Source organism: Carcharodon carcharias, chromosome 32 (genome assembly GCF_017639515.1).
Source record: "Carcharodon carcharias isolate sCarCar2 chromosome 32, sCarCar2.pri, whole genome shotgun sequence".
Lineage (NCBI taxonomy): Eukaryota > Metazoa > Chordata > Chondrichthyes > Lamniformes > Lamnidae > Carcharodon > Carcharodon carcharias.
The window spans coordinates 9,427,613-9,451,002 of record NC_054498.1 but is presented as its reverse complement, the minus strand read 5'-3'; the positions used below and the strand labels follow the sequence as shown (position 1 = coordinate 9,451,002).

Below are 23,390 nucleotides of genomic sequence, written 5' to 3'. Positions count from 1 at the left end.
CCTTCATGAAAGTATTAATGAAGCACCCCAGTGCTTGACTGGCTCAGTAATCTGGAATCTCAATGGCATTTTCAGCATTTAGTGTACTGTTTGAGCCAACATTTTTTTAAATTAAAGCAACATAGGCAGAGTTAAACAAATATGTTGCTTTTAATCCAGATTGAAATTAACTGTCGAGTATTTATTAGCTTTATACTAAGGCAAGCTTGATCTCAGTTATTGTAACATTATTCAGTATCCCATTCATGCTTTCACAACAAGAGCACAAGATACTCATCAAGTGATTGGATTAATAGTTACTACAAACATGAGTTTTTAAATGATTAGTTACCATTGCTGTGACCTCTGTTGTAAGAACTGACAGATTGGTTCAGTTATGATTCTCACCCCAGAAGGTTTTAGATTCAAGGTCCTCTCCTGGGAGATGGGGGGAGGGTAATGAATTTCCTTGGTACATCTCCCCCTCTGCGCCTCTGTAATTTCAGCAGCTGGTGTGTGAAAGTAGGTTTCTGCTGAGCTTCCGTCAATGTTACAGCTGCAGAGTGGGTGAACAGTCTAAGGAAGTTTCTCATTCCCCTGGGAGTCCAGTACCTAATGTAGGCTGACAGTCCTGTACGGTATTGAGAATGCTGCACTGGGAGTGCAGTACTGAGAGAATGCTGCACTGGGAGTGGAGTACTGAGAGAATGCTGCACTGGGAGTGCAGTACTGAGAGAATGCTGCACTGAGTACAGCACTGAGAGGGGCTGTATTGGAAGTGCAGTACTCAGAAAACACGATATTGAAAGTGTATTACTGTGCGTGTGTTTCCTTGAGAGTGCAGTACTGAGACAATGCAGTGTTGAGAGTCCAGTACTGATAGAGTGCTTTATTGACTGTACAATACTGAGGGAGTGTTGTACTGAGGGTCCAGTACGGAGAGAATGCAGCATTGAGGGTATAGATCTTCAAACCAGATGTTGTAACCATTTAAATAAAGGGCAAAACCTCATTTATGGAAATGCATTCGAATGTGTGAATGTTGACAGCAATTTATTTCAAGATGCTCAACTCGACGTCTTACAAAACATCATTTTCTTAAGTACATGGAAAGGGCGTGTTAGCAAAAACGCTCAGTTAAGCTGCCTCATTGGCTTTTATTTCTCTATTCCCCAGCTATCTCTCTCTATTTTATGAAAAACACAGCTTTAAGCTGCTGTTCTTTGCTTCTTCGACCTTTCTACCTCATTAATGCCGTCGGAAGTTATTCTGCATTTCATTAGTCTAATGCAGGCGGTCTACAACAGAGGGGAAAAAAAAGACAGCAACTCCCTTCCAACATAAGAGAATTAGACCCGGGCACTGTCAAATGGAAATGCAGCCTCGCTCTTGTACTAGTCTCAGAGGCCCAGTTCATGTAAAATGCAACAGTTTATCGGCTTTCTGCGATTACACGTGCAGTTAATGCAGCTGCTGTCCGCGGTGCTGAAAGTACAACGGCTTGAGCTGGTTTATCAATGACAGTGCATCTCTCCCTGAATAACGATACAACATGTGCTGCCAGCCCGCTCACACACTTTTATTCAATTAGCCCTTGTCCGAAAGAGCTCCTGTGGGAATGCGTGAGGGGGAGGCTGACAAATTCTGTTCAAAAAAGACATTAATTTTCTCTGTGCCCCAACGTATCCAACTCATTATTCATATAACCAACTGCACAAACACCTTATTACACTGCTGTGCTCCATTCTGTACTCCTACAATGAATGTCTCTTTAACATAAACGCAAGAATTCCACTAAGGTTAAAGTAAAATAGGAAAAAAATTGAAACTTGAATATTTCTAGTTTTTTCTATTCTATTCTATCACAATTGGGGGGGGGGGGGTTAAAGCTGGAGGACACCATGTTTGAAAGGTCATAGAGAAAAAAACTAAGTTAAAAAGTAGTGGTGAAGGAAAAAGTTTCACAAACTCTAGATGCTGTAGGGAGGGCAGTTGTGAGCTAAATTGTGCCAGAGTAGAAACGGGACCAGGTGCTAACTAGCACCTTCCAGCTGTTCATTAAATATAACTAATTTAATACTGAACTTTTGAAGTCGGCAGTCTTTCCACCAGCCATTTAGCTTTCCAATTATTCCATAAAGACTTGCATTTATATAGCGCCTTTGATGGCCTCACTGTGTCCCAAAGCACTTTACAGCCAATAAAGTACTTATGAAGTGTTGTCACTGTTATAATACAGGAAACAGGGCAGTAAAGTTATGCACAGCAAGCTCCCGCGAACAGCAATGTGATAATGACCAGATAATCTATTTTTTAGTGTTGCTAATTGAGGGATTTATATTTATCCAGGACATGGAGGATAATTCCCCTGCTCATCTTTGAAATCATGGGATCTTCTACATTCTCTTGATAGGTTCTCATCGGGAAGTATTTCTTTCCAAAAGCAGGTATGGGCCTGTCCACCATTTTCCAACTGTTATCAAAAGAATAGGAACAATTTTCACCTAAATTTCTGATATGTCCTCTCAGCAAATGGAAGTGCCCTGCTAAGAATGCAAAGTCAAAAGAAAATCAAAGCTAAAAATAACTTTTGTCATATTGCTTTATCTTGCATTCTAACTTTAATGTAGATTTAGGCCAGGATCTTCTGGCAGGAGATTCAGTGGCTCAGCCAAAAGTCTCTTTCGGTGGCACCAGATGATCCTGGAGGTGGATGGGGCTGGGAAATCCCACCATTAGTCTTAACATTGAAGTTATTCCAAATTGAATTGATGAAAAACTATTCTGTTTAGTTAACAACTAATTTATTCTTCATTTTACTGAAAAACCAGCACCAAACAGGAAGGCATTTTTCAGCAGTGCTTTTTGGCCAATGATTCATTTGCACCATCAATCAAGGCGGCTACAAAATTTAACAAAAAGTTCTCTTGCTCTGTCACTTTTTTCTTTCACAGGATGGGTGCATTGCTGGCTGGGCCAGCATTTATTGCCAATCCCTCACTGCCCTTGAGAGGGTGGTGGTGAGCTGCCTTCTTGAGCTGCTGCAGTCCATGTGGTGTAGGTACACCCACAGTGCTGTTAGGGAGGGAGTTCCAGGATTTTGACCCAGCGACAGTGAAGGGACGGCCGATATATTTCCAAGTCAGGATGGTGAGTGGCTTGGAGGGGAACTTCCAGGTGGTGGTGTTCCCATGTGTCTGCTGCCCTTGTCCTTCCTTTTAGATGGAAGCACAGGTGCTGTGGCCTTGGGAAATTAATCATGTCATGTAAATTTGGGATAGAAGTAATGAAATTATGAGGTAATCGATATTCACGAGCCAGAATGAGGTAGAATGATGTTTTACATGAGGTCATGTTGAGAGGATTAAGTAAGATGAGAAGAGACTCTTTTGGAGCATAAACACCAGCAAAGACTAGTTGGGCCAAAAGGCCTCTTTCTGTGTTTTAAATACTAAACCTGGGCTGATTGCAAAACTAAACAGTGCAAATGAGGAAAAAGCTGTATGGATGAAAATGAATCTTACCATGCAGAAGCTGAAATATATTTTCTCAAATCAAGACTTTTCAAATGTGCAAATAATCAGTAGGAGGCTACCGCTCGATGCTGAGAGAGCTGTCTTGCTTAGCAGCAGTGGTTCTGCTTAATAAGGCATCTTTCCGAACTTATTCCATCCCCTCACATCTCAGGACTCAGTGTAATATATGCGGAAGGGTTCTTAACCATTAGCACCTCAGATCTATCCTCAGGGACCAGCTTTGAAGTGATGCCTCACGCACCAGGACAGATGACACTTTGGAAGGTCATTATTGAACCTCCGCCCAGCTCAATGCATATCCAATATGTGAACTTTGATCTTTCTTTATTCAGATAATCCCCTTGGAGCTAGTTACCTATCCTATCCATCCACCTAGATCCCCAATGGCTCATGACAATGAGGGCATCTTATCACCAAACATACAAAACAGCAAGGATAAAGAGGCCATCCCAAGACTTGCTGTGTGACCAGCTTTGAATCATCCAATCCTGAGAGTTCTTTTATGTGCAGCCACAAATCAGCACAAACCAGTAATCATCTGGTACGCCCCCCCCCAAACTCCCCACCCACCTCGCAGCTTGTACTCCTGTCTCCCCCCTGTCAGGTGTTCATTATTTATTGGGAGGAAAAGAGGTTGCTCTCGTTGTTCTTGTTCAATCTGACGCAAAAAATAAACTTCACAAAAACGCCCAACTGTTTTTCTTATAGACCCTCGGTAAACAAAACTTCACTGAACCATGTGGGGTAGGGGAAGAGATTTTTGCAGCATTGTGTCAAGAAATCATGCACATGTTCTTCTTGAATGCATTGTTACTGCTGCTGCATATAGCAACTCAGACCTCGGTGGACTGAGCTCAGCTTGGTGACTCAGCTGTACAGAACAACACGTTGACTGAGCAATTGGTCAAGGAGAATGGAGATCATGTTAACTGTGTGTGGCTTCAGCTGGATGAGGTAATGTTGTTGAAATTGAGGTAGCTGACCTTTGTGATAAGTTTCAAACGCTAATCATCGCCAAGACCACTAACTTCCATCTCCACAACTGACCCTAATCTATCACTGCTACTGCCACAGCCCTTTTCCACACCTTCATTAATGCCCCTCTTTAGAATATCCCATGTTCTAGCTTTCAAATCACCCACCTACAACCTGTTTCACAGAAAGTCTCTCTCATCCATGAGCCCAAATCTTGCAGATGTATACTGGTGTCCTGTCTCCTGATCTATCAAATTTAAAAGCCTCGTCTTCATATCACAGAATCACACAATGAATACAGACCAGAAGGAGGCCATTTGGCCCATTGAATCTGCACCAGTTTTCCAAATGAGCAATTCACGTAGAAATTCACCCCATCTTCTCCTCATAACTCTGCACATTCTTCCTTTTCAGATAATAATCCAATTTCCTCTTGAATGCCTCAATCGAACCTGCCTCCACCACACTCTCAGGCAGTGCATCCCAGATATTAACCATTCGCTGTGTAAAAAGTTTCTCCTCATGTCTCCATTGTTTCTCTTGCCAATTACCTTAAATCTGTGCCCTCTCGTTCTCGATCCTCCCACCAGTGGGAACAGTTCCTCCCTTTTTACTCTGTCCAGGCTCATGATTTTGAATACCTCTATAAGATCTCCTCTCACCCTTCTCTTCATCAAGGAAAATGGTCCCAACTTCTCCAATCTATCTTCATAACTGAACTTCCTCATCCCTGGAACCGTACTCGTGAATCTTTTCTGATCTCTCTCTAGTGCTTTCCTAAAGTGTGGCACCCAGGACTGGACGTAATACCGCAGTTGATGCCAAACCAATGTTTTATTGAAGTATGTATGAATCTTTCCACAACTTCACCAGCCCAAGATTTGCAACGATCTCCAATCTTGCATCTTCTTCTGTATTCCCCTTCCTCCCCTCCTATCGCTAGCTCAGCCCTAGTCTCTGGTACTCCCTCTCAAAATGCCTTCCTAATTTTTCTTTTGCTTTCTCTGTCACTCTCTCACTCACTCACTCTCTATCTCTCTCACTCCCCATACCAAGCTCTCAGTCAACTCTTCCTACTGTCCCAGAGGTCCAATATTCATGTCTGTGCTCTGTGAAGAGCACTGTAACACCTTCACTACATTACATAACACTATTTTGTTGCTCTCCCAGTCTCTAACCAAATCTCTTCACTTTATACCATGACAAAAAGAAAATTACCTCATTGTCCAGCTCATTGCTTGTCACAGGAACTCGAGGGGAGGAAATGGTTGCCCCTTACAGAAAACCAGTCACAGCCCTTCAAAAATAATTAATTTTCTGAGGCCATTGAAGATGATTCTATGGTGTGATATATAAAAATAAGTCTATTATCAGTTCATCGGCTATCTGGTAAACTGGTAATCCCTGGGCTTTTTGTCTGAGGGAGAATTCACAAGGACCAGTGCTCATGATACATGACTTGCCCTGATGTTGTGCAAAATCAGCCAGGGACAGCTATGCTGATGAAGTCAGGATGTAATAAAGGAATTTGAAACAGTGGCCACTGCATATATTAAATTACGTACAGGAGCCTGATCATAAAGGATACAAATTACTGTCCCATAAAACAGTGTCACAACAATCATCCAAAAATAAATACCTCGATAGTTTAGTGCTTGGCTGAAACTGTTAATTTACTTTGGCAAGCAGCTGTAATAAAACGAATTAATTCTGCACTAAGTTGTACCCTTGTGAATAATGTATCACACGCACAGGCTTTCTATATGACCCATGGGCAATTACTCATAAGTACCGTCAATGTGGACTCCTCAGCAACCAAACCCCAAGGTGCCCACAGAACATCAATAAAATCTCCATATCATTATGCTTTATTCCAACTCATGTTAATGCATAGCATTTTATCACAAGGACGCACTAAAGTGAAATGAAGTCCAACAAAAGAATTCCCTATTAGGAACAGAAATAATTCCACGTAATGCTGTCTTACAAACATAGCATGTCCATCTGAAGCTTTTTTCTCTGTTATTTTAGCAAATGTTGTTCACAGGTTTATTTTAGATTCCTGTTGAACAGATGAATGTTTCAGTGCTATCTCACACATGTAATTTCAGGTCCTACATTGTCCGTTAAGAGGCCTTGTGTCACAGTGGGTAGTGTGTCCCTGCCTCTGATCCAAAAGCTTCCAGGTTCAAGTCCCATTCCTGGTCTTGATGGCCATGGAAGGCATGTTCATGACATGGCCAGACAGATTGAGTATCAACTTGTAAATCCTTCCAATATGCCTATGGCAAGTGGTGAGAGCTGGAGTGTCTCCAGGTCAGCCATGCTTAATGAGGAGTGGTGTCCCTCAAGCTATAGCCTCTGGCAACAAGCTAGCAACCTGTTCCAGGAAAAACTAGCCATGGAAACAGATACAAGCACATGTTTTGCTTGCCTCATGCGCCACTAGGAGTGAGAAGAGATTGTCTATCGAATATATTTTCTGGGTCTATATTGTTCTTTGAGTATGTTCAAAGTCTAAAATGTGCAACAGAACCATGATGATAATTTGCTCCTCTTACATTGTAAGCAATCCTTATATACCATCCCATATAGTAGTAAGGGATTCCATAGCTAGGGGAGCAGACAGGTGTTTCTGTGGCCATAGACGTGAATCCAGGATGATATGTTGCCTCCGTGGTGCCAGGGTCAAAGATGTTCAGAGCGGCTGCAGGACAATCTTTTGGGGGAGGGTGAACAGCCAGAGCTCGTGGTCCACATTGTGACCAATGACACAGGCTGGAAAAGGAATGAGGTCCTGAAATCAGGTTTTAAGGAGTTAGGAAGGAAATTAAAAAGCAGGACTTCAAGAGCAGCGATCTCATGATTACTCCCAGTGCCACATGCTTGTGATCATAAGAATAGGAAGACTGAGCTGTTCAATACAATACTGGAGAAATAGGGTACGAGGGAGGGCTTTAGATTTCTGAAGCATTAGGACCGGTTCTGGGGAAGGTGGGACCTGTACAAGAAGGACGGGTTACACCTTAACAGCACTGGGACTAATGTGTTCACTGAAAGGTTTGCTTGTGCTGTTGGGGAGGGTTTAAAATTAGTGGCAGGGAGATGGGAACCTGAGGGGAAATTCAGAGTAGAGAGGAGAAAAATTGGCAGTGGGAAGTAGTGAAGCATCAACTGATAATGAGGATATATCAGTATCGAGATACACAGAATACTTGGAGAGTTTGATAGAATTAGTGTAGGCAATAGTAAGTCATTAGATGGGATCAGATGGGAAAGTAAAAAAGCCTAAATTAGGGTTAATGTGCATGTATATGAATGCACAGAGTGTGGTAAATAAGATTGGTGAATTGAAAGCACAGGCTGACAAATTGAATTATGATATTATTACTATAACAGAGACCTGACTCAAAGAAGGGCAGGACTGGGCATTAGATATTCCTGGTTACACGGTGATTAGGAGAGACAGGAAAGGAAGAAAAGGGTGGGGGGAGTGGCAGAATTGATTAAAGATGGCATTACAGTACTGGAGAGAGAGGATATTTCAAAGGGATAAAGGACGAATTTCTCTAGCTAGAGGTAAGGAATGAAAAAGGTGCAATAACATTGATCGGTGTAGTATATAGACCATCAACTAGTGGAAGGGATGTGGAGAAACAAATTTGCAAATAAATTATGGAGAGGTGCAAGAGTTATAGTGTAATCATAATGGGGGACTTCATTTATCCAAACATAGACAGGGGTAGGAAAAGTACAAAGGGACAGGAGGAGAGAGAGTTCCTGGAATGTGTTCAAGATAATTTTCTACAGCGGTATGTTTCCAGTCCAATAAAAGAACATGCAATTTTTGACCTGGTTCTGGGGAATGAGTTGGCCCAAGTGAATCAAATATCAGTGGGAGATCCTCTAGGGGACGGTGACCATTGTATCATAAAGTTTAGATTAATCATTGAAAAGGATGGAGAACAATCCACATCAGGGATAATTAATTGGGGGAAAGCCAACTGCGATGGGATGAGAATGCATCTGAGTCAAGTGAGTTGGAATCACTTGAAAAGACTGTGGCTGAACAATGGGCTACCTTCAAAGAAAAAGTATTGCAGGCAATGTCAAGGTATATTCCCTTGATAGGGAATAGTAGGACAAATAAATCCAGAGCGCCCTAGATTATGAGAGAGATAAAGATGAAAAGGAAGATGTGCATATATGACAGATGTCAGGTAGAAAATACAATGGAGAATCAGGCTGAATATAGAAGGACCAGAGGGGAAGTGACAAAACTAATGAGAAAAGCAAGGAGAGAGCATGAAAAGAGGCCAGCAGTGAACATAAAATGGAATCCCAAGGCCTTCTATAAGCATGTGAATAATGAAAGGGTGGTAAAAGAAAGAGTAGGGCCAATTAGGGGCAAAAAAGGGGACTTGCATGTGAAGGCTGGAGAAATACCGCAGGTGTTGAACGAGTATTTTGCATCTGTCTTTACAAAGGAAGAGGATCCTAGCTAGGCCAAGGTGAGAAAGGAGGTAACTGGTACACTAGAAGAACTTACAATTAAGAGGATGGAGGTGTTAGAAAGGCTAACTTTACTTAGATACAGGAGTGGTGCAGGAGAACTAGAGAATTGTGAATGTTACACCCTTGTTCAAAAAGGGGTGCAAGGATAAAGCTAGCAACTACAGACCAATCAGTTTCTCTTCAGTAGGAGGGAAACTCCTGGAAACTATAGTATGGGATAAAATCAATAATCACTTAGACAAGTACAGGGTAATTAAGGAAATCCCGCATGGATTCATTAAGAGAAAATCATGTTTAACTAACTTGCTGGAATTTTTTGAGGAGGCAACCAAGAAAGTTGATAAGGGCAACGCTAATGACGTGATGTATATGGATTTTCAAAGGGCATTTGATACAGTGCCACACAAGAAACTTGTAAGAAAATTCCTAGCTCATGGAATGAAAGGGAAAGTAGGCACTTGGATAAGAAATTGGCTGAGTGACAGGAAACGGAGTAGTGATAAATGGTTGTTTTTCAGATTGGAGGAAGGTTTGTAGTGGAGTTCCTCGGGGGTCAGTGTTGGGAGCCTTGTTCTTCCTTATTTATATTAATTACCTAGACTGTGGTGTGCAGGGCATGATTTCAAAATCTGCAGATGATACAAAGATTGGAAATGTTGTCAACTGTGATGGGATGGTCTTGAACTTGTTGGTGGATTGAGCAGACAAGTGGCAAATGAAGTTCAATTCAGAAAAGTGTAAAGTGATTCATTTTTGCAGGAAAAATATGGTGAGACAGCATAAAATAAAGGGAGGGTCTCTAAAGGGGGTGCAGGAACACAGGGACCTTGGTGTATATGGACATAGGTCATTAAAGATGACAGGGCATGTTGAGAGGGCGAGTTACTAAAGCATATAGTATCTTAGGCTTTATTAATAGAGGCATTGAGTACGAGAGTAAGGAGGTCATGTTGAACTTGTATAAAACACTAGTTAGGCCTCATCTGGAGTACTGCATCCAGTTCTGGGTGCTATTCTTGAGGAAGGACGTGAAGGCATTGGAGAGAGTACAGAAGAATGATTCCGGGGATAAAGAGCTATGAGAATAGATTAGAGAGGTTGGGACTGTTTTCCTTGGAGAAAAGAAGGCTGAGAGGGGACTTGATGGAGGTATTCAAGATCCTGAGGGGTATGGACAGGGTAAATAGTGAGAAGCTATTCCTACTCAAGAGAACATCAAGAACTAGAGGGCCTGGATTCAAAATAATTGGCAAAAGGAGTAAATGTGATGTGAGGAAAAAAAATTTTCACCCAGAGGATGGTTGGAGTCTGGAACAAACTTTCTGAAAGGGTGGTGGAGACAGATTCGATTGAGGTATTCAAAAGGGAATTAGATTGCTACCTGAAAAGAGAGAATGTGCAAGGTTACAGGGATAAGGCAGGGAATAGGAATAGGTAGAATGCACTTTCAGAGAGCCAGTGCAGACTCAATGGGCTGAATGGTTGCCTTCTGTACTATAAAGATACTGTGATACAGAGAGATTTCTTTCTAGTATAAACACCCCCAGTACATTTTCACTTTATGCAGGTTAAAGGAACAAATGGGTTACTCTTCACTGGATTATCCAACATTTTAACTATCGGCCTTAAGAGCTACTGTAATTCTTTGCGTTCAAACAAAAGCCAAGTGTTGGGCAACTAAGCAAACCAGCTAAGTCGAAAGGTGATTTTGAAAATTGCATGCTGCAATCCTTCTCTATTCTGCACACCACTGCTGAGCAACAGACTGAACAATTCTCCACAAGGAGGAGGTAGTTAAATATCAGGCCTCAGTCCAATCAGCTCATTATGTATCAGCCAGAAGAAAAGACACACCTCGGACCAGACGCCTTGGCTGAAAGGCACCAAAACACAATAACGGGACAAAAATGACTTCAAAACAAAAGGAGCAAAAGGCCGAGAATGAAAATGAAACACAGATCATGAGGTAGATTCTCGACTTCGCTGTCCGGGAAGTCTGGCGAAGGTCATCTTATAGAACCCACCAGATTTTTATTCCATTGATTTTTCGCCTGAGGCCAATTCACTGATTGTTAGTCGGAGACCAATTCAAAGTGTGCAGTGTCAGCCACGCCCAATGGGTTGCAATCCTGCCCCAGAGTCAGAAGGTTGAGGGTTCAGGCCACATTTGAGCATAAAGGTTTTGGCTGACACTCCCCGTGCAGTACAGAGTGCTGTGTTCTTGGAGGTGACGTCCTTCAGATGAGGGGTTAATCCGGGTCCCAAGGTGCCCCTTCAGCTGGATGTAACAGATCCCATGGCATCCTTGGCAACGAGGAGAGAGGGTAGAAAGGCAGATAGGTTTAGGAGCTTAGGAACTAAAGCACAGCCACCAATGATAGAACAATGAAAACAGATGATGTGTAAAATGCCAGAATTGGAGGCTAAAAGTAGACAACCAGCCATTATCATATTGCTGTTTGTGCGAGTTTGCTGTGCACAGTAGGACTGTTAAAATGTAAAACGTTTCCAAATGAGAAACTTAGACTACCACATTGTTCCACGGCTTACATTTAAATGTGCAAAAGCACAGTATAACTTCCTTAATGAACTACTATAATCAGGAATCAAAAGATTCCAAGTTAAAGTCCCACTCCAGGACTTCAGCACAAAAACCCAGGCTGAGAGTCAGTGCAGCACTGAGGGAGTGCTGCACCGTCAGAGGTGCCGCCTTTCAGATGAGATATTAAAAGAGGGTCTTCTCAGTCCTCTCCCAGCACTATTTGAAGAACCAGGGAATTCTCTCCCGGTGTCCTGACCAATATTTATCCCTTGATCAACATCACTTAAAAAATAATCAGATGACCTGACCATTTATCTCATTGCAGTTTCTGATCCCTTGCAAATTAGCTGTCATGCTGCAATAGTAGTTACAATTCAGAGGTGCTTAATTAGCTTTCAAGCTGTTGGGACACTAAATAAAAGTGAGTTCATTATTTTCTTTGGTTAGCTGTGGCACAGCTCTTATCTTTAAGTCACAAGGTTCTGGGTTCAATTTTCACTCCATGGCTTGAGCACAAAATCAAGGCACTCTCAATGCAGTGCTGAGGGAGTGCTGCACCGTCAGAGGTGCTGTCTTTCTGATGATATGCTAAGGGGGGGCCCCATCTGCCTGCTCAGGTGAATGTAAAAGATTCCACGGCATTATGAGGCACAAATTGGCCACCGTGTTTCCGACACTGTAACATATCTACGCTTCAAAAAAAAAACTTCATTGGCTGTAAAGCCCTTTGGAACCATCCTGTGAACGGCGCTATATAAATATAAGTCTTTCTTTCTTTCTGAAGGTGTTCTGTCTTCAGCGATTTCTTGAGCCCTGGACTGTGTGAGAAAAAACCAGCTGTGGCCTTTGTGCACGTTCTGACAGATGCTCATCTATTTTACTGAATGTTTTAAATTATATCATGTGGGAGTGATTGTTTTGTGCCACAAGTGTTTGAGAAATATGATTTTATTTCCTGTGTCAGTTACTCTGACATAGTTATTCTAATATAATTTCTTTTGCCAGTAACTGTGCAACTATCATAAAGGAAGCAAATCATTTTATGGTAGGACCGTCTTTGGCTGTAGCATTCAGTGCAGGATGATTACTAAGACCTGAGACACATACACAGCCGGTTAAAGTGTAGCTGAAGATGTTATGTATTTCATCTAGGTGTTTATTTTTCATTTTTCTTCCTTTTTGGGGTTTTTGTAAATGGATAGTTTAAGGATTAAGGCAAGTGCACTACTAGCAGAGTGCTGCACTGTCTGAGGTGCTGTCTTCTGAAGGAGGCATAAGCCCAGGCCCGGCCTGCCCTCCCGGGTTAAAGTAAAAGATCCACAGTGCTAGTTTGAGATCCCAGTCTGAGACAGGTACCTGCCTACACCAGATGTTACTCATACTGTCGGGCTGCTTTCACCAATCAGTGGAGTGGTGATTTGTGCCCCAAAATAGTTAATGCTTTTTTCCTGTGAAGCTCTTCTAAAATAATTAGCAATTAATTGGTAACAGTCACTTGTTAGTACAGAATTTGAATATTGATGAAAAGGGAGATGTTGCTGAAGCTTTTCATCTTACACTCATCCGGACAAACAATTTATACTACAGGCACGAAGGATGCTGAACAATCCTGAGTGCACTAATAGCTACACTAACAACCAATTTAAGATCATCAATACAGCTCATAATGTGGCTCATTTACGCTTGCTGGAAGTGACATAAATTCATACGCATGGTCTGTTCTCTGCAAACAAAAAGAATATGTTCAAGCCTTGTGCCTTTTTTGAAATACCTGGAAACATGGGGGGCTTTCTCCATAGCAATGCCTCAGCCAATCAGAGTTGACTTGTCAACCAATCATTATGATTGTTTGAAATTTGGTATTCTTGTGTTTGTCCTGATGAATGCAAGACAAAAAGCTTTGGCAACATGTCTCTCTTTTCAGCAATAATTAATTAGTAATTATTTTCTAACTGAAGCCTTTTTTGGTTTACTCCATGCAGGGAAAGTCATGCACCTGAGATCTTGCTACACAAGACTTAATGGGCAAAACCGATGATGGACCAGCAGCCATGGTGGAAGATAACACCAAGGTTGAAGACATCTGGAAAGAAGGCAGTGAGACAAATTCAGGAGATCAAAGTCTGATGCATATAGGAGGAAGGAAAGACAAAGGAAGATGAGGAGTTCCACAGTCTCAAGGTTACGGGAAAGAACAAACAAAAGTAAAAGACAAGTGGATCAACTTTTAACAACAACTTGCATTTGTATAGCTCCTTTCACCCAGAAAAAGCATCATCAGACAAAGCACGACACTGAAGCATTCAAGGATGTATTGAGATAGGTGACCAAAAGCTTGGTCAAAGGAGTAGGTTTCAAGAAATGCCTTTAAATGAAAAGGGAGAGCCACAAGTGGTTTTGGAGGAAATTCCAGAGCATCGGGCCTAGGCAGCTAGAGGCATGAACACCAATGGTGGAGCATTTAAAATCGGGGATGCAACCAAATGTAATGACCTTAATGCAAGCAAACTTGTTCTCATTCAAAATTACCTCAGAGCCAATTAGACGGAGAATGAGCCCCACGGTGGGATTGGTGTTGAACGTTGTTCTCAAGTTGCTGCCCTGTGATGAGACAGAGAATAAACATTGGGATTTTTTGTTACCTGTAATATAAAGCAGTGGGTGACTCCCAAAAAGAGGAATAGGTATAGTGTTTGATTAACTCCTTTAAAAAAAAAGGAGCTGGATAAATATCTGGTTGGAAGCAGGATTGAAAATTAAAAGGGAATTCCACAATCATGGGTTTCAGTGGATAGCTGAGATCACAGGGTGTAGGGATGACAATACTTTGGTCTAGGTCTAATCTCTGTAAACTGAGCCCCCTGCTGTGCCTGCAAAATTACTCAGGATAGGCATGAGAAAAAATTCTTGTGTTTCTAAACAGCTTTATCAATGAAACACTTGAATTTCTTTGAAATGTGGTGACAACTATGTAGCAATTGTGAAGCTCTTGAGACAGAAACAGTTATATATTCAGCCAGAGACATTTAGAACTGCACGAGCTGTTAAACATGGATCTTTTATTATCTCTTCTAGGCAGACTCCCTCTGCTGGTACATGTGTGTGTATGGTAGCCTCAAGTGGACAAAATGCACAATGCAACTTTCAATACACTACAGTAATGTGCCACAAAAAGCAGTGAGACAAATGCTCAATTTATCTGTTTTGGGTTGGGGTTTGTTGAGGGCAGGTTGTTGGTTTGGATACCAGGAGGAACTCCTGGTGCAAATATTAATTGTAGAGAACTTGTGTTGAGAGTGACTGGTAAGTGTAGGGCACTAGTTACAGGAGAACACTAGAAAACAGGAAAAGATGGCATCTACCAGTCTTATGAGAAAGTCTATGTTCACCTATAGTTTATACCTGGATAAACATTTTATCAGGCAAGTTCAGGAAGGGCATGCAGTCAGCTCAAAAGTAGTTTTCTCATAAACCCAACAGTTCTCTGCATACTGCTGAAAAAAAAGACATGTTGTCGAAGCTTTTTGTCTTGTACTCATCAGGACAGATGCAAAAATATCCAATTTGAAAGGGAACAACAATTTAAGGTGCATGAGACAAGTGATCTAATAGATTTTCTCATGAAATATAAATTGTTGCTCCCTTTGAAATTTGGCATTCTTGCATCTGTCCTGATGAGTGCAAGATGAAAAGCTTTGACAGATTGTCTCTTTTTTCAGCAACACTTAAATTCTGCACAACCAAACGAATAATTCACTGCATCTTAACTTAGTTGTAAAAAGGGTGCGAGAGGTGTGTTAGAGTGTGATGCTTGACTCCTCATTCCCTTTCTTTTAACATATAGGCTTCCACCCCACCCACATACTGGTAAGTCCAGTTTCCAACCTTTTCCTGACAACCCCGCACCCTCCTAAAGTGGCTGGAATACAAACTCCACTCCAGGCTGCCCAAGAAGCCATCTCTCACATCAAAGAACAGAAATGAGAATTGATGGGCTATTTGACTGCGTAGGTCAGCACTGCTGAGATGCTCCTTCCCTTACCTGGCACTTTCTGGGCCGGCCCTATATCAGAAATGACAGGGATCGATAGACACCCTCCTTGTCTTTCTTTAACATTGCTCCACCTCTTGCACGATGCATTTTGGGACTCATGTCCAATTAACGTCCAAAGAGGAATGACACTCACCTGCACAGGTAAGCCATTTACCCGCAATCCACGGCCTCCACTTTCTGCCATTAGCTTGTGGTAGACGCCCTGGTCCAGAGGCACCACTGAGAACCCCAGTGGGCTACGGATGTACCAGCTGACGGTGTTCATCACTGTCATTGAGAACCATTGCAATAAAACATGTCAGTCACATTCCATTCGGTCACAGCGCAAGGATTGTTACCATGGCAACAAGAGCAGGCCATTCAACAACAACAATTCGCATTTTTATAGCATCTTTAATGCAGGGAAACCTCAGAAGGTCCTTCATAGGAGTGTTATCAGGCAACATAAAGGGATAATAGAACAATTGACCAAAGACTTTGTCAAGGAGGAAGATTTTAAGGAGTGTATTAAAGGAGAAGAGAGGGACAGAGTGGGTTATGAAGGGAATTCCAGAGTTTAGGGCCTGGACACCAAAGGCAAGGCCAGTATTGTCTGTTCCATTCAGAAAACCAATCACCACCCTTGCCTCATTCAGTTAGACCATGGCTGATCTGTCTCTAAACTCCAATTACCTTGGTTCCATATCCTTTATCACTTGCCTAACAAAAATCTATCAATCCTAATTTTGAAATTTTCAGTTGACTCCATCCTCAACAGGCTTTCATGGGAGGGAGTTCCAAATTTCCACTGTGTTATGAAGTGCTTATTGACATCATGCCTGAACAGCCCAGATCTAATTTTAAGGTTATGATCCCCTTGACCTGGACTCTCCTGCCTTCCTCCATGCACCCCAAACAACCGGACCCCCCCCCCCCCCCACCCCACCCCCAACGCCCATCTCTCTTTCACACACAAGAACAAAGAGTTTTGTGAAACATTGGTTCTGGGATCACAGGGAATGACTAAGATCTAAGGGTGAATTAATATTGCTTCCGCTTTGCAACTGTGACAGTATAACTCCAGGCCGAGGCTGAGGTACAGATCTCACTTTACAGCGCACTCTGGAGGAGACCTCTTGACACTGCATTAAGTAGACTCCCAGTGCACCATCAATCTGAGGGGGATCTGCTGGACTTTGGGGCTATTTTATAAAACTTTAAGCATAGTCTCTTTCAACAGCTGTGAGCTCAGTGCTGGGAACGAGTACCCACACACAGGACTCTATGCTGAGCGAGCGAATGGAGCTTTGCAGCTAACAGTAAAACAAGGGGCCCCATCAGCTGGGAACTGTGTTCTGCAGATAATGGCCTCAGAACAACTGAACCCTATCACAAGTCTAGGAACAACAATGAAATGAAGAAGCCCAGCTTCCCTCTGAGATCATCATCAAACCGGAAATATACTTTTCTATTAACCCAAGCAACTGCTGAATTCTAAAAATACATTTGTGAAGTTAATAGTTACAAACAGTCAGCTGGTTAGCTGTTTAACCATGTATCACCACACTGTCCCCCCTCACCCACCTCTCACAGACACCCGCACGTACACACAGACAGGATTATTCCCTGATGCTAACTTCATTACTCGGGGAATGAAATTGGTTCTGTCTCTGGGCTAATGGCTTCTGTCTAAGAGCTTCTATGAAGTGAGTGACTCACAGGGACCAATCAGATCCTGCTCAAACTGGGAATATGCTACGGAAAAGCTGCTTTAATTTGGTGCAAGTTCAAATTCTGGGGAACTGTGAGGCAGCTCTGGGCACTTACATTGTTAAACCTGGCTCCCTCACATCATGGTGATAGACACACACAGTTGGGAGCCTCAAGTCTGCCCTGCATTTAGCTGTTCAATTAAACAAGTTAGGTAAAACAGCACAGCCACGAATTCAAGTGGAAGTGGTATTGGGCACATTAACAAAATATTTGTGAGATTCCTCTCCTCATGTGGTGAGATCACAGTGATGTCATGCCCAATGACATCATTATGATGCCATAGTTCAATGATGTAATTGTGATGTCATGCTATGGTAACATCATGGTGGTATAATACTTTCGTAATGTCACTGTGAGGTGACATGTGATTGAGGCATTGTTTTTTAATTACATCATGGTGATGTCATGCTCTGGTGACATCATCACAATGCCATAGTTCAATGATATCACTGTGATGTCATGCTCCAGTGACGCCATGATGACATCTTGTCTCGGTGATGTTTTGGCAATGTCATACTCCAGTGGAGTCATTGTGATGCCATGATCCATTAATGTCTCAGCGATGTAATGCCCCAGTGATGTCACAAATGTAGGCGTTTATGATCTCCCTAGAACATTGTCATACCCCAAAAAAATCATTTACACACAAAAAAGGCTACCTGACAACAGATGTTTCACAGCACTACAAAGTTCCAATGACATCATGATTTGGTGACCCTGCTCATGAAGCACTCTGCCCAGTTGATGATGTCACAGGAGCACAACATCTTGATGACATCACTGAATACTTGACATCGTCATGTCACCTGATCATGATATCACGGAGATGTCAGTGGAGTGGAATATCCAATAATGTCGCCACGCTGAACTAGCAACTGGACCCACTGTTCCCTGAAGCAGATTCAGAGGCATGTGAAAAACTGGACACATATTTCAGGCACAGTTTTCACAACTGCAGGAAAAGGGTAGGAGGGTGGCCCATGGAGGCTGCTCTGACTTACATTCCCCAGGGACCTAAACCTAAAAATCAAACTCCACTGAACATTAAGGTCACAAACTGCCTCTGTAAAAGCACAGCTTTACCATTCACAGCTAGTAGTGGACAAAACTGCACACATACCTGCGGTAATGGAATAATACTCGAGCACGAGTGCCGCTCCTGAAGTGAAGAGGGTAGCACAGTCTCGGCCCTGGAACAGGAAGGAATAATTCCAAACTGGTTGCTCCTGAGGGACACCTGCATGGGACACCTGCAAAAAACAAGAAATAAGACACATTAATCATCATAAAAAGAAACTAAAGAGCTTGCATTTAAATAGCGCCTTTCACAACCTCAGGACGTCCAAAGCTCTTCTCAAGCAAATGAAGTACCTTTTCCAAATGTAATGTAGCAAACATGGCAGACAATTTCCACATAATAAGCTCCTGCAAGCATGGAGATGGCCACATAGATTATTTGGTGATGTTGGTGGATCACATACTGGAGTAAAACCTGACCAAAAGATCATAAGATAACTACGGATGAGGAAGAGCATTCAGACAAACTCCATCTGATTGCTTATTTAAATAACTGGAGTTTTTAACCCCAATACTCTGTGCGCAAGAGCACTCCAGTTGTTGATCACTCTCCCTAACACCAGTCCTGAGATTGCCTTTTACTAGTTTGAACCTTTGACTGTTCGTTGATCTAGCGTTTAATTTTTGAGTGTTTGATTATGTATGTCTGTTGACTCTTCTCTGTTCTGTGTGCTGTTAGTCAAGCCTGGTTACTGAAAAAGAGCAACTAAACTGAGGGTAAGCTGGAAGCTTGTGGCTGTAGACATAAAGCACTGAATAAAACTCCTGTTCAGACATAGAAACAAGTGTCATCTCTGCACATCTCCAAGACACAAAACACATAGCTCTATTTTCAAATTTAACTTGAAGTAGTTTTCTGCACTTATCTTTAACCATCCCATGTATAATCTTGTACATCTCTATAATATAACCACCTCTGGGTCACTACAAAGCAATTTCTGCCTTCACTTTGCACCAAAAGCTCTGAATCAGGATTCACGTCCCAGCTTTAGCTGATATTGAGATTGTGGTGTAACTATGCTAAATGAGAGGATTTTCCCTACTTTTTTTTAAGAGCAGAAATTACCCCTTTAAAAGTTCTGAAGTCATTCTTCCCATTTTAACTGCGATCCTACAACAGCAATTAGAGAAAAGCAAACAAACGACAAAAAATGAAAAATCAATGTATTCACCGAGGAGATGCTCAGGGTCGTCACTGCTGACCTTTCTCGTCAAACTGCCATAAACCTTGCCGACTGGGACCCCTCTCGGATACCGGGAATGTGAAGCTGCTGCTGACAGCTCCAGAACACATCCACCCTCCAGTACTGATGAGTGGCATGTCAAATTCTGTCAGCTGCAGCTCACAGGAAGGAGTATGGTTCAGGCCATCAATATACGAACACACGAATTAGGAGCAGGCGTAGGCCACTCAGCCCCTCGAGCCTGCTCTGCCATTCAATAAGATCAAGGCTGATCTGATCGTAACCTCAGCCCCACATTCCCAGGTATCACCCACACCCGCCTCGATAATCTTTCACCCCCTTGCTTATCAAGATTCTATCCAGATCCGCCTTAAAAATATTCCACCACCTTTTGAGGAAGAGCGAGAGAAAGAAGGTTTTCCTCATCTCTGTCCTGCCAATACCTTGCCATGTGCCAGAGATCAAAAACCCACAGGTAACATCCAGCATGGAGTCGGGATAATTTTCCTTGGTCGGGTGGAGCTTCCCTACGTGGGGCTGAATTACCTGGCCCTGTCGCAGAGGGGGAGGGGCAGGAAAACGCAGCTAGCCGTTCAAAAGCCCTTTGACTTTGACGGGACTGGAAAATCCCGCTAGCGGGACCGGCCATAAAATTCCACCCTTGGAGTCTCCCTTGCCGAAAAATTGCTTTGTTCCGCAGAGGGAACAGATGTGGATGTTTTGGATTTGACTAGAGGTGGAATGGTGTATCATCCATTTCAGCCCATGACAAACCTCAGAATGCACAAACAGGTGGGAAAAGGAGGCGCAGCTAATCCGACCCACCTCCCTGAACATTCTGGAAGCCCCTCACGTGCTGAAGTGTTCATAATTGTGCAATCCTTTTATTATTTTATACTCTATTGTTATTTTAATCATCGTCTATAACTGTGTGGTGAATCATGATTACTTGCTGCATTTGTATCTTCATCACCATTTGCTTCAAGCCTCCATGGTGACTTTTCAATAAAGCAATTATTTATCTTTCTATCCATCTACAGCTTGAATTATTTGGAAGTGCAGCCAGTGTTTCGGTGTTGACAGTTGCAGCCGTGCATAGTGCAGCAAGGATCCCACAATTGCCAATGGGATGGATGGTCAGTTCAGCCTCTTTGTTAGTCATAGAAGATAGAAATTGCAGAAAATTTATGACATGGACCATTCGGCCCATCGTCTCGTTGTTGAGAGCACACACTCCATGGTAAAGTGCCTGAATGGCGTGCGGATAGTGGGGTGTAGTGGTAATGTCTCCGGACTTGTAATCCGGAGGCCCAAATGAACTCGGGGAGGAAACGGGTTCAAATCCCACCACGGCAGCTGGTGGAATTTGAATTCAATTAATAAATCTGGAATCAAAAAAGCTAGTCTCAGTAATGGTGACCCAATTGTCATAAAAACCCGTCTGGTTCACTAATGCCCTTTAGGGGAGCAATTCTGCCGTCCTTACCTGGTCTGGTTTACAGGTGACCGACTCCAGACCCACAGCAATGTGGTTGACTCTTAACTGCCCTCTGAAATGGCCCAGCAAGACACTCAGTTCAAGGGCAAATAGATATGCTCTCCGAAATGTCCAAGTCATCCACTCAGTTCAAGGGTAATTAGGAATGGGCAACATTGCCAGCAATGCCCACATCCCATGAAAGAATAAGAGGAAAAAAATAAGGAAAATAGGATGAAGAGTTGATAAGGGAGAACAATTCATTCTGTTACACCCGCAAAATAATTGTCACATCATGGTACAGGCGCATCTGAGGAAGACGAAAGCCAGCCATTTCCTGACAGGATTTTTGTTTGGAGGGGAGGAGCTAGAGATGGACAAGCAGCTGCCAATCTCTGCAGAAAATACCCGCTAATTGACCTCAGGATGGGGATTGCTCGACATTGTCTCCCTACGTCTTTGCCTGTTTTCCTTTTACTACACCCAGGGCAGGATTAACTCACTTGCTGTACTGATTCAAAGTGATGGGTTTGTGCTTCTACCCTCCAAAGTATCATAAATGTCACTTTGTTAGTGAACGAGTCTTTATCAGAGTCTCTGTGAATGACTCTGTGGGGAAACCCTTTGTCCATTGACAGCATCGATCACTATCTCAGCAATCACTGTTTATATCACAACTAGGGAGCTGCAGAATTGTACAAGAGTCACAAATTATTAATTCATTTTAAAGCAAACCTGATAAGTTCCAGAGGACACAATGAGGTGTTCCCATTTCTTTCAGAAACTCACACCAGGATTTTGGCCAGCTCTGGAAATGGATCTCAATTCTGTTTAAAAGGGAGAGAGTTTCAATACCAAATAGTCTGGTACCAAACATGGTGGGTAGATGGAATTAAGATACAGATCAGCTATGTTCTAATTGAGAGGAGGCGCAGACCCAAGGGGCTGAATGATCTCCTCCTGTCCCTATTGATGTTAAATCAATTATTAGTTTTAAAGCTAAGATTAATAGATAATTGTTTACCTTTGGTGGGAAGAGGGGAAGCAGGGGTAGGGGGAGATGGAGCGGGGGAGGGGGAATGGGGGAGAGGAACAGAGGGAGTGGGGCAGATGGAGCAGGGGGAAGGGGGAATAGAGCAGGGGGAAGGGGGACTTGGAGCAGTGGGGGGGGGGTGGGGGTAGAAGGGGAGATGGAACACAAGGAGGGGGAGAGGCTGCAGGGGGTGGGGGTAGATGGAGTGGGAGAGAGGGAAATGGAGCACAGGGAGAGGGGAGTGGGAGTTAAGCCACAGATAAGCCTGGTTCTCATTGCATGGTTGTAATAGGCTTGAGGGGCTGAATGGCCTCCTCCTGTCCCTAAAATCCATATGAGATTGGTCATTGTAAACTCAGGGTGGTAAATCATCACGCTGAATGCATGAAGGCCTGATCCCTAACCTCAGAAATGTTCTCTCTACAGCACCAAGGGGACATTTTACCATCCCCTTCCTGTGACCTCTTTACATGAGATGTGCTTTAAGCAAGAACACAATGATGATTTACCACAGTGCAGGAAGGTGATAAACAACAGTCCAGAAAGATTGACTTATTGAACAGCATCAGCTCTCCTATATAGCAGGTTTACCACCATGGAATTCCTGTAAGAAATGTGTAAACCTGAGATAATAAGTGGAATATTCATGAAATCCTTTTTTGGAAAACAAATTACATATGAACTAGACCAATATCCTGAAAAAGCACGAGTAAGACAAAAATCAATCTTACCCTAATAATAATTACCACTGGCCTCTTGGCTTCTCAAGCAATGTGTGCGTTTCACAAGAGTATAAATATTGTCCAGTCCTGGCAGTAAAAAAAAAAATCCATTTCTGAGACAAAAAGGCTTAGCTGTGTTGTTTTTTAATGAATAATTTGTTGCCGGGTGTCCCTTGGCTTCTCCTGTCCGCTTTCCTGACTGCTTGCCTCTAATCTAGTAACTGGAGGTGACGAGTGAGCAGGGAATTACATCTTTCTGGAATGCTGCCATTAGGAGCCACAACCAGAGCTGACTGTGGTTGGAATATGAATTCCCTCCCCTCTCCCTCCTTCCACACACTGAGCAACCCACCACCATCAACTCTAGTGCTGAAGAGTGAATAACACAATAATCACATGAGGTCTACAGTTTAGAGCTTTTACTGTTAAGACACAGATAAAGCAACAAGTACAAGGAGTGCCTGAGTTAGCTGCTCTCAGCCTGGGTCTCGCAGTGAGACACTGCTGTCAGCCCCTGGGTCCCTCTATATTGACTAGGAGAGAA

General features: G+C 42.8%; 1 protein-coding gene across 1 annotated transcript in view; it reads right to left on the bottom strand.

The window, feature by feature from the left end:
* ccdc33 (coiled-coil domain containing 33) overlaps positions 1-23,390 on the bottom strand; it is a 312,770-nt gene that overhangs the window by 141,386 nt on the left and 147,994 nt on the right. Inside the window, exons 10-12 of the mRNA XM_041178215.1 lie at positions 18,474-18,603; positions 15,735-15,868; positions 14,077-14,148 (exon numbers count right to left, since the gene is read on the bottom strand). Of these exons, the coding sequence (XP_041034149.1) occupies positions 14,077-14,148; positions 15,735-15,868; positions 18,474-18,603 (336 nt within the window). The remainder of the gene's footprint in view (positions 1-14,076; positions 14,149-15,734; positions 15,869-18,473; positions 18,604-23,390) is intronic.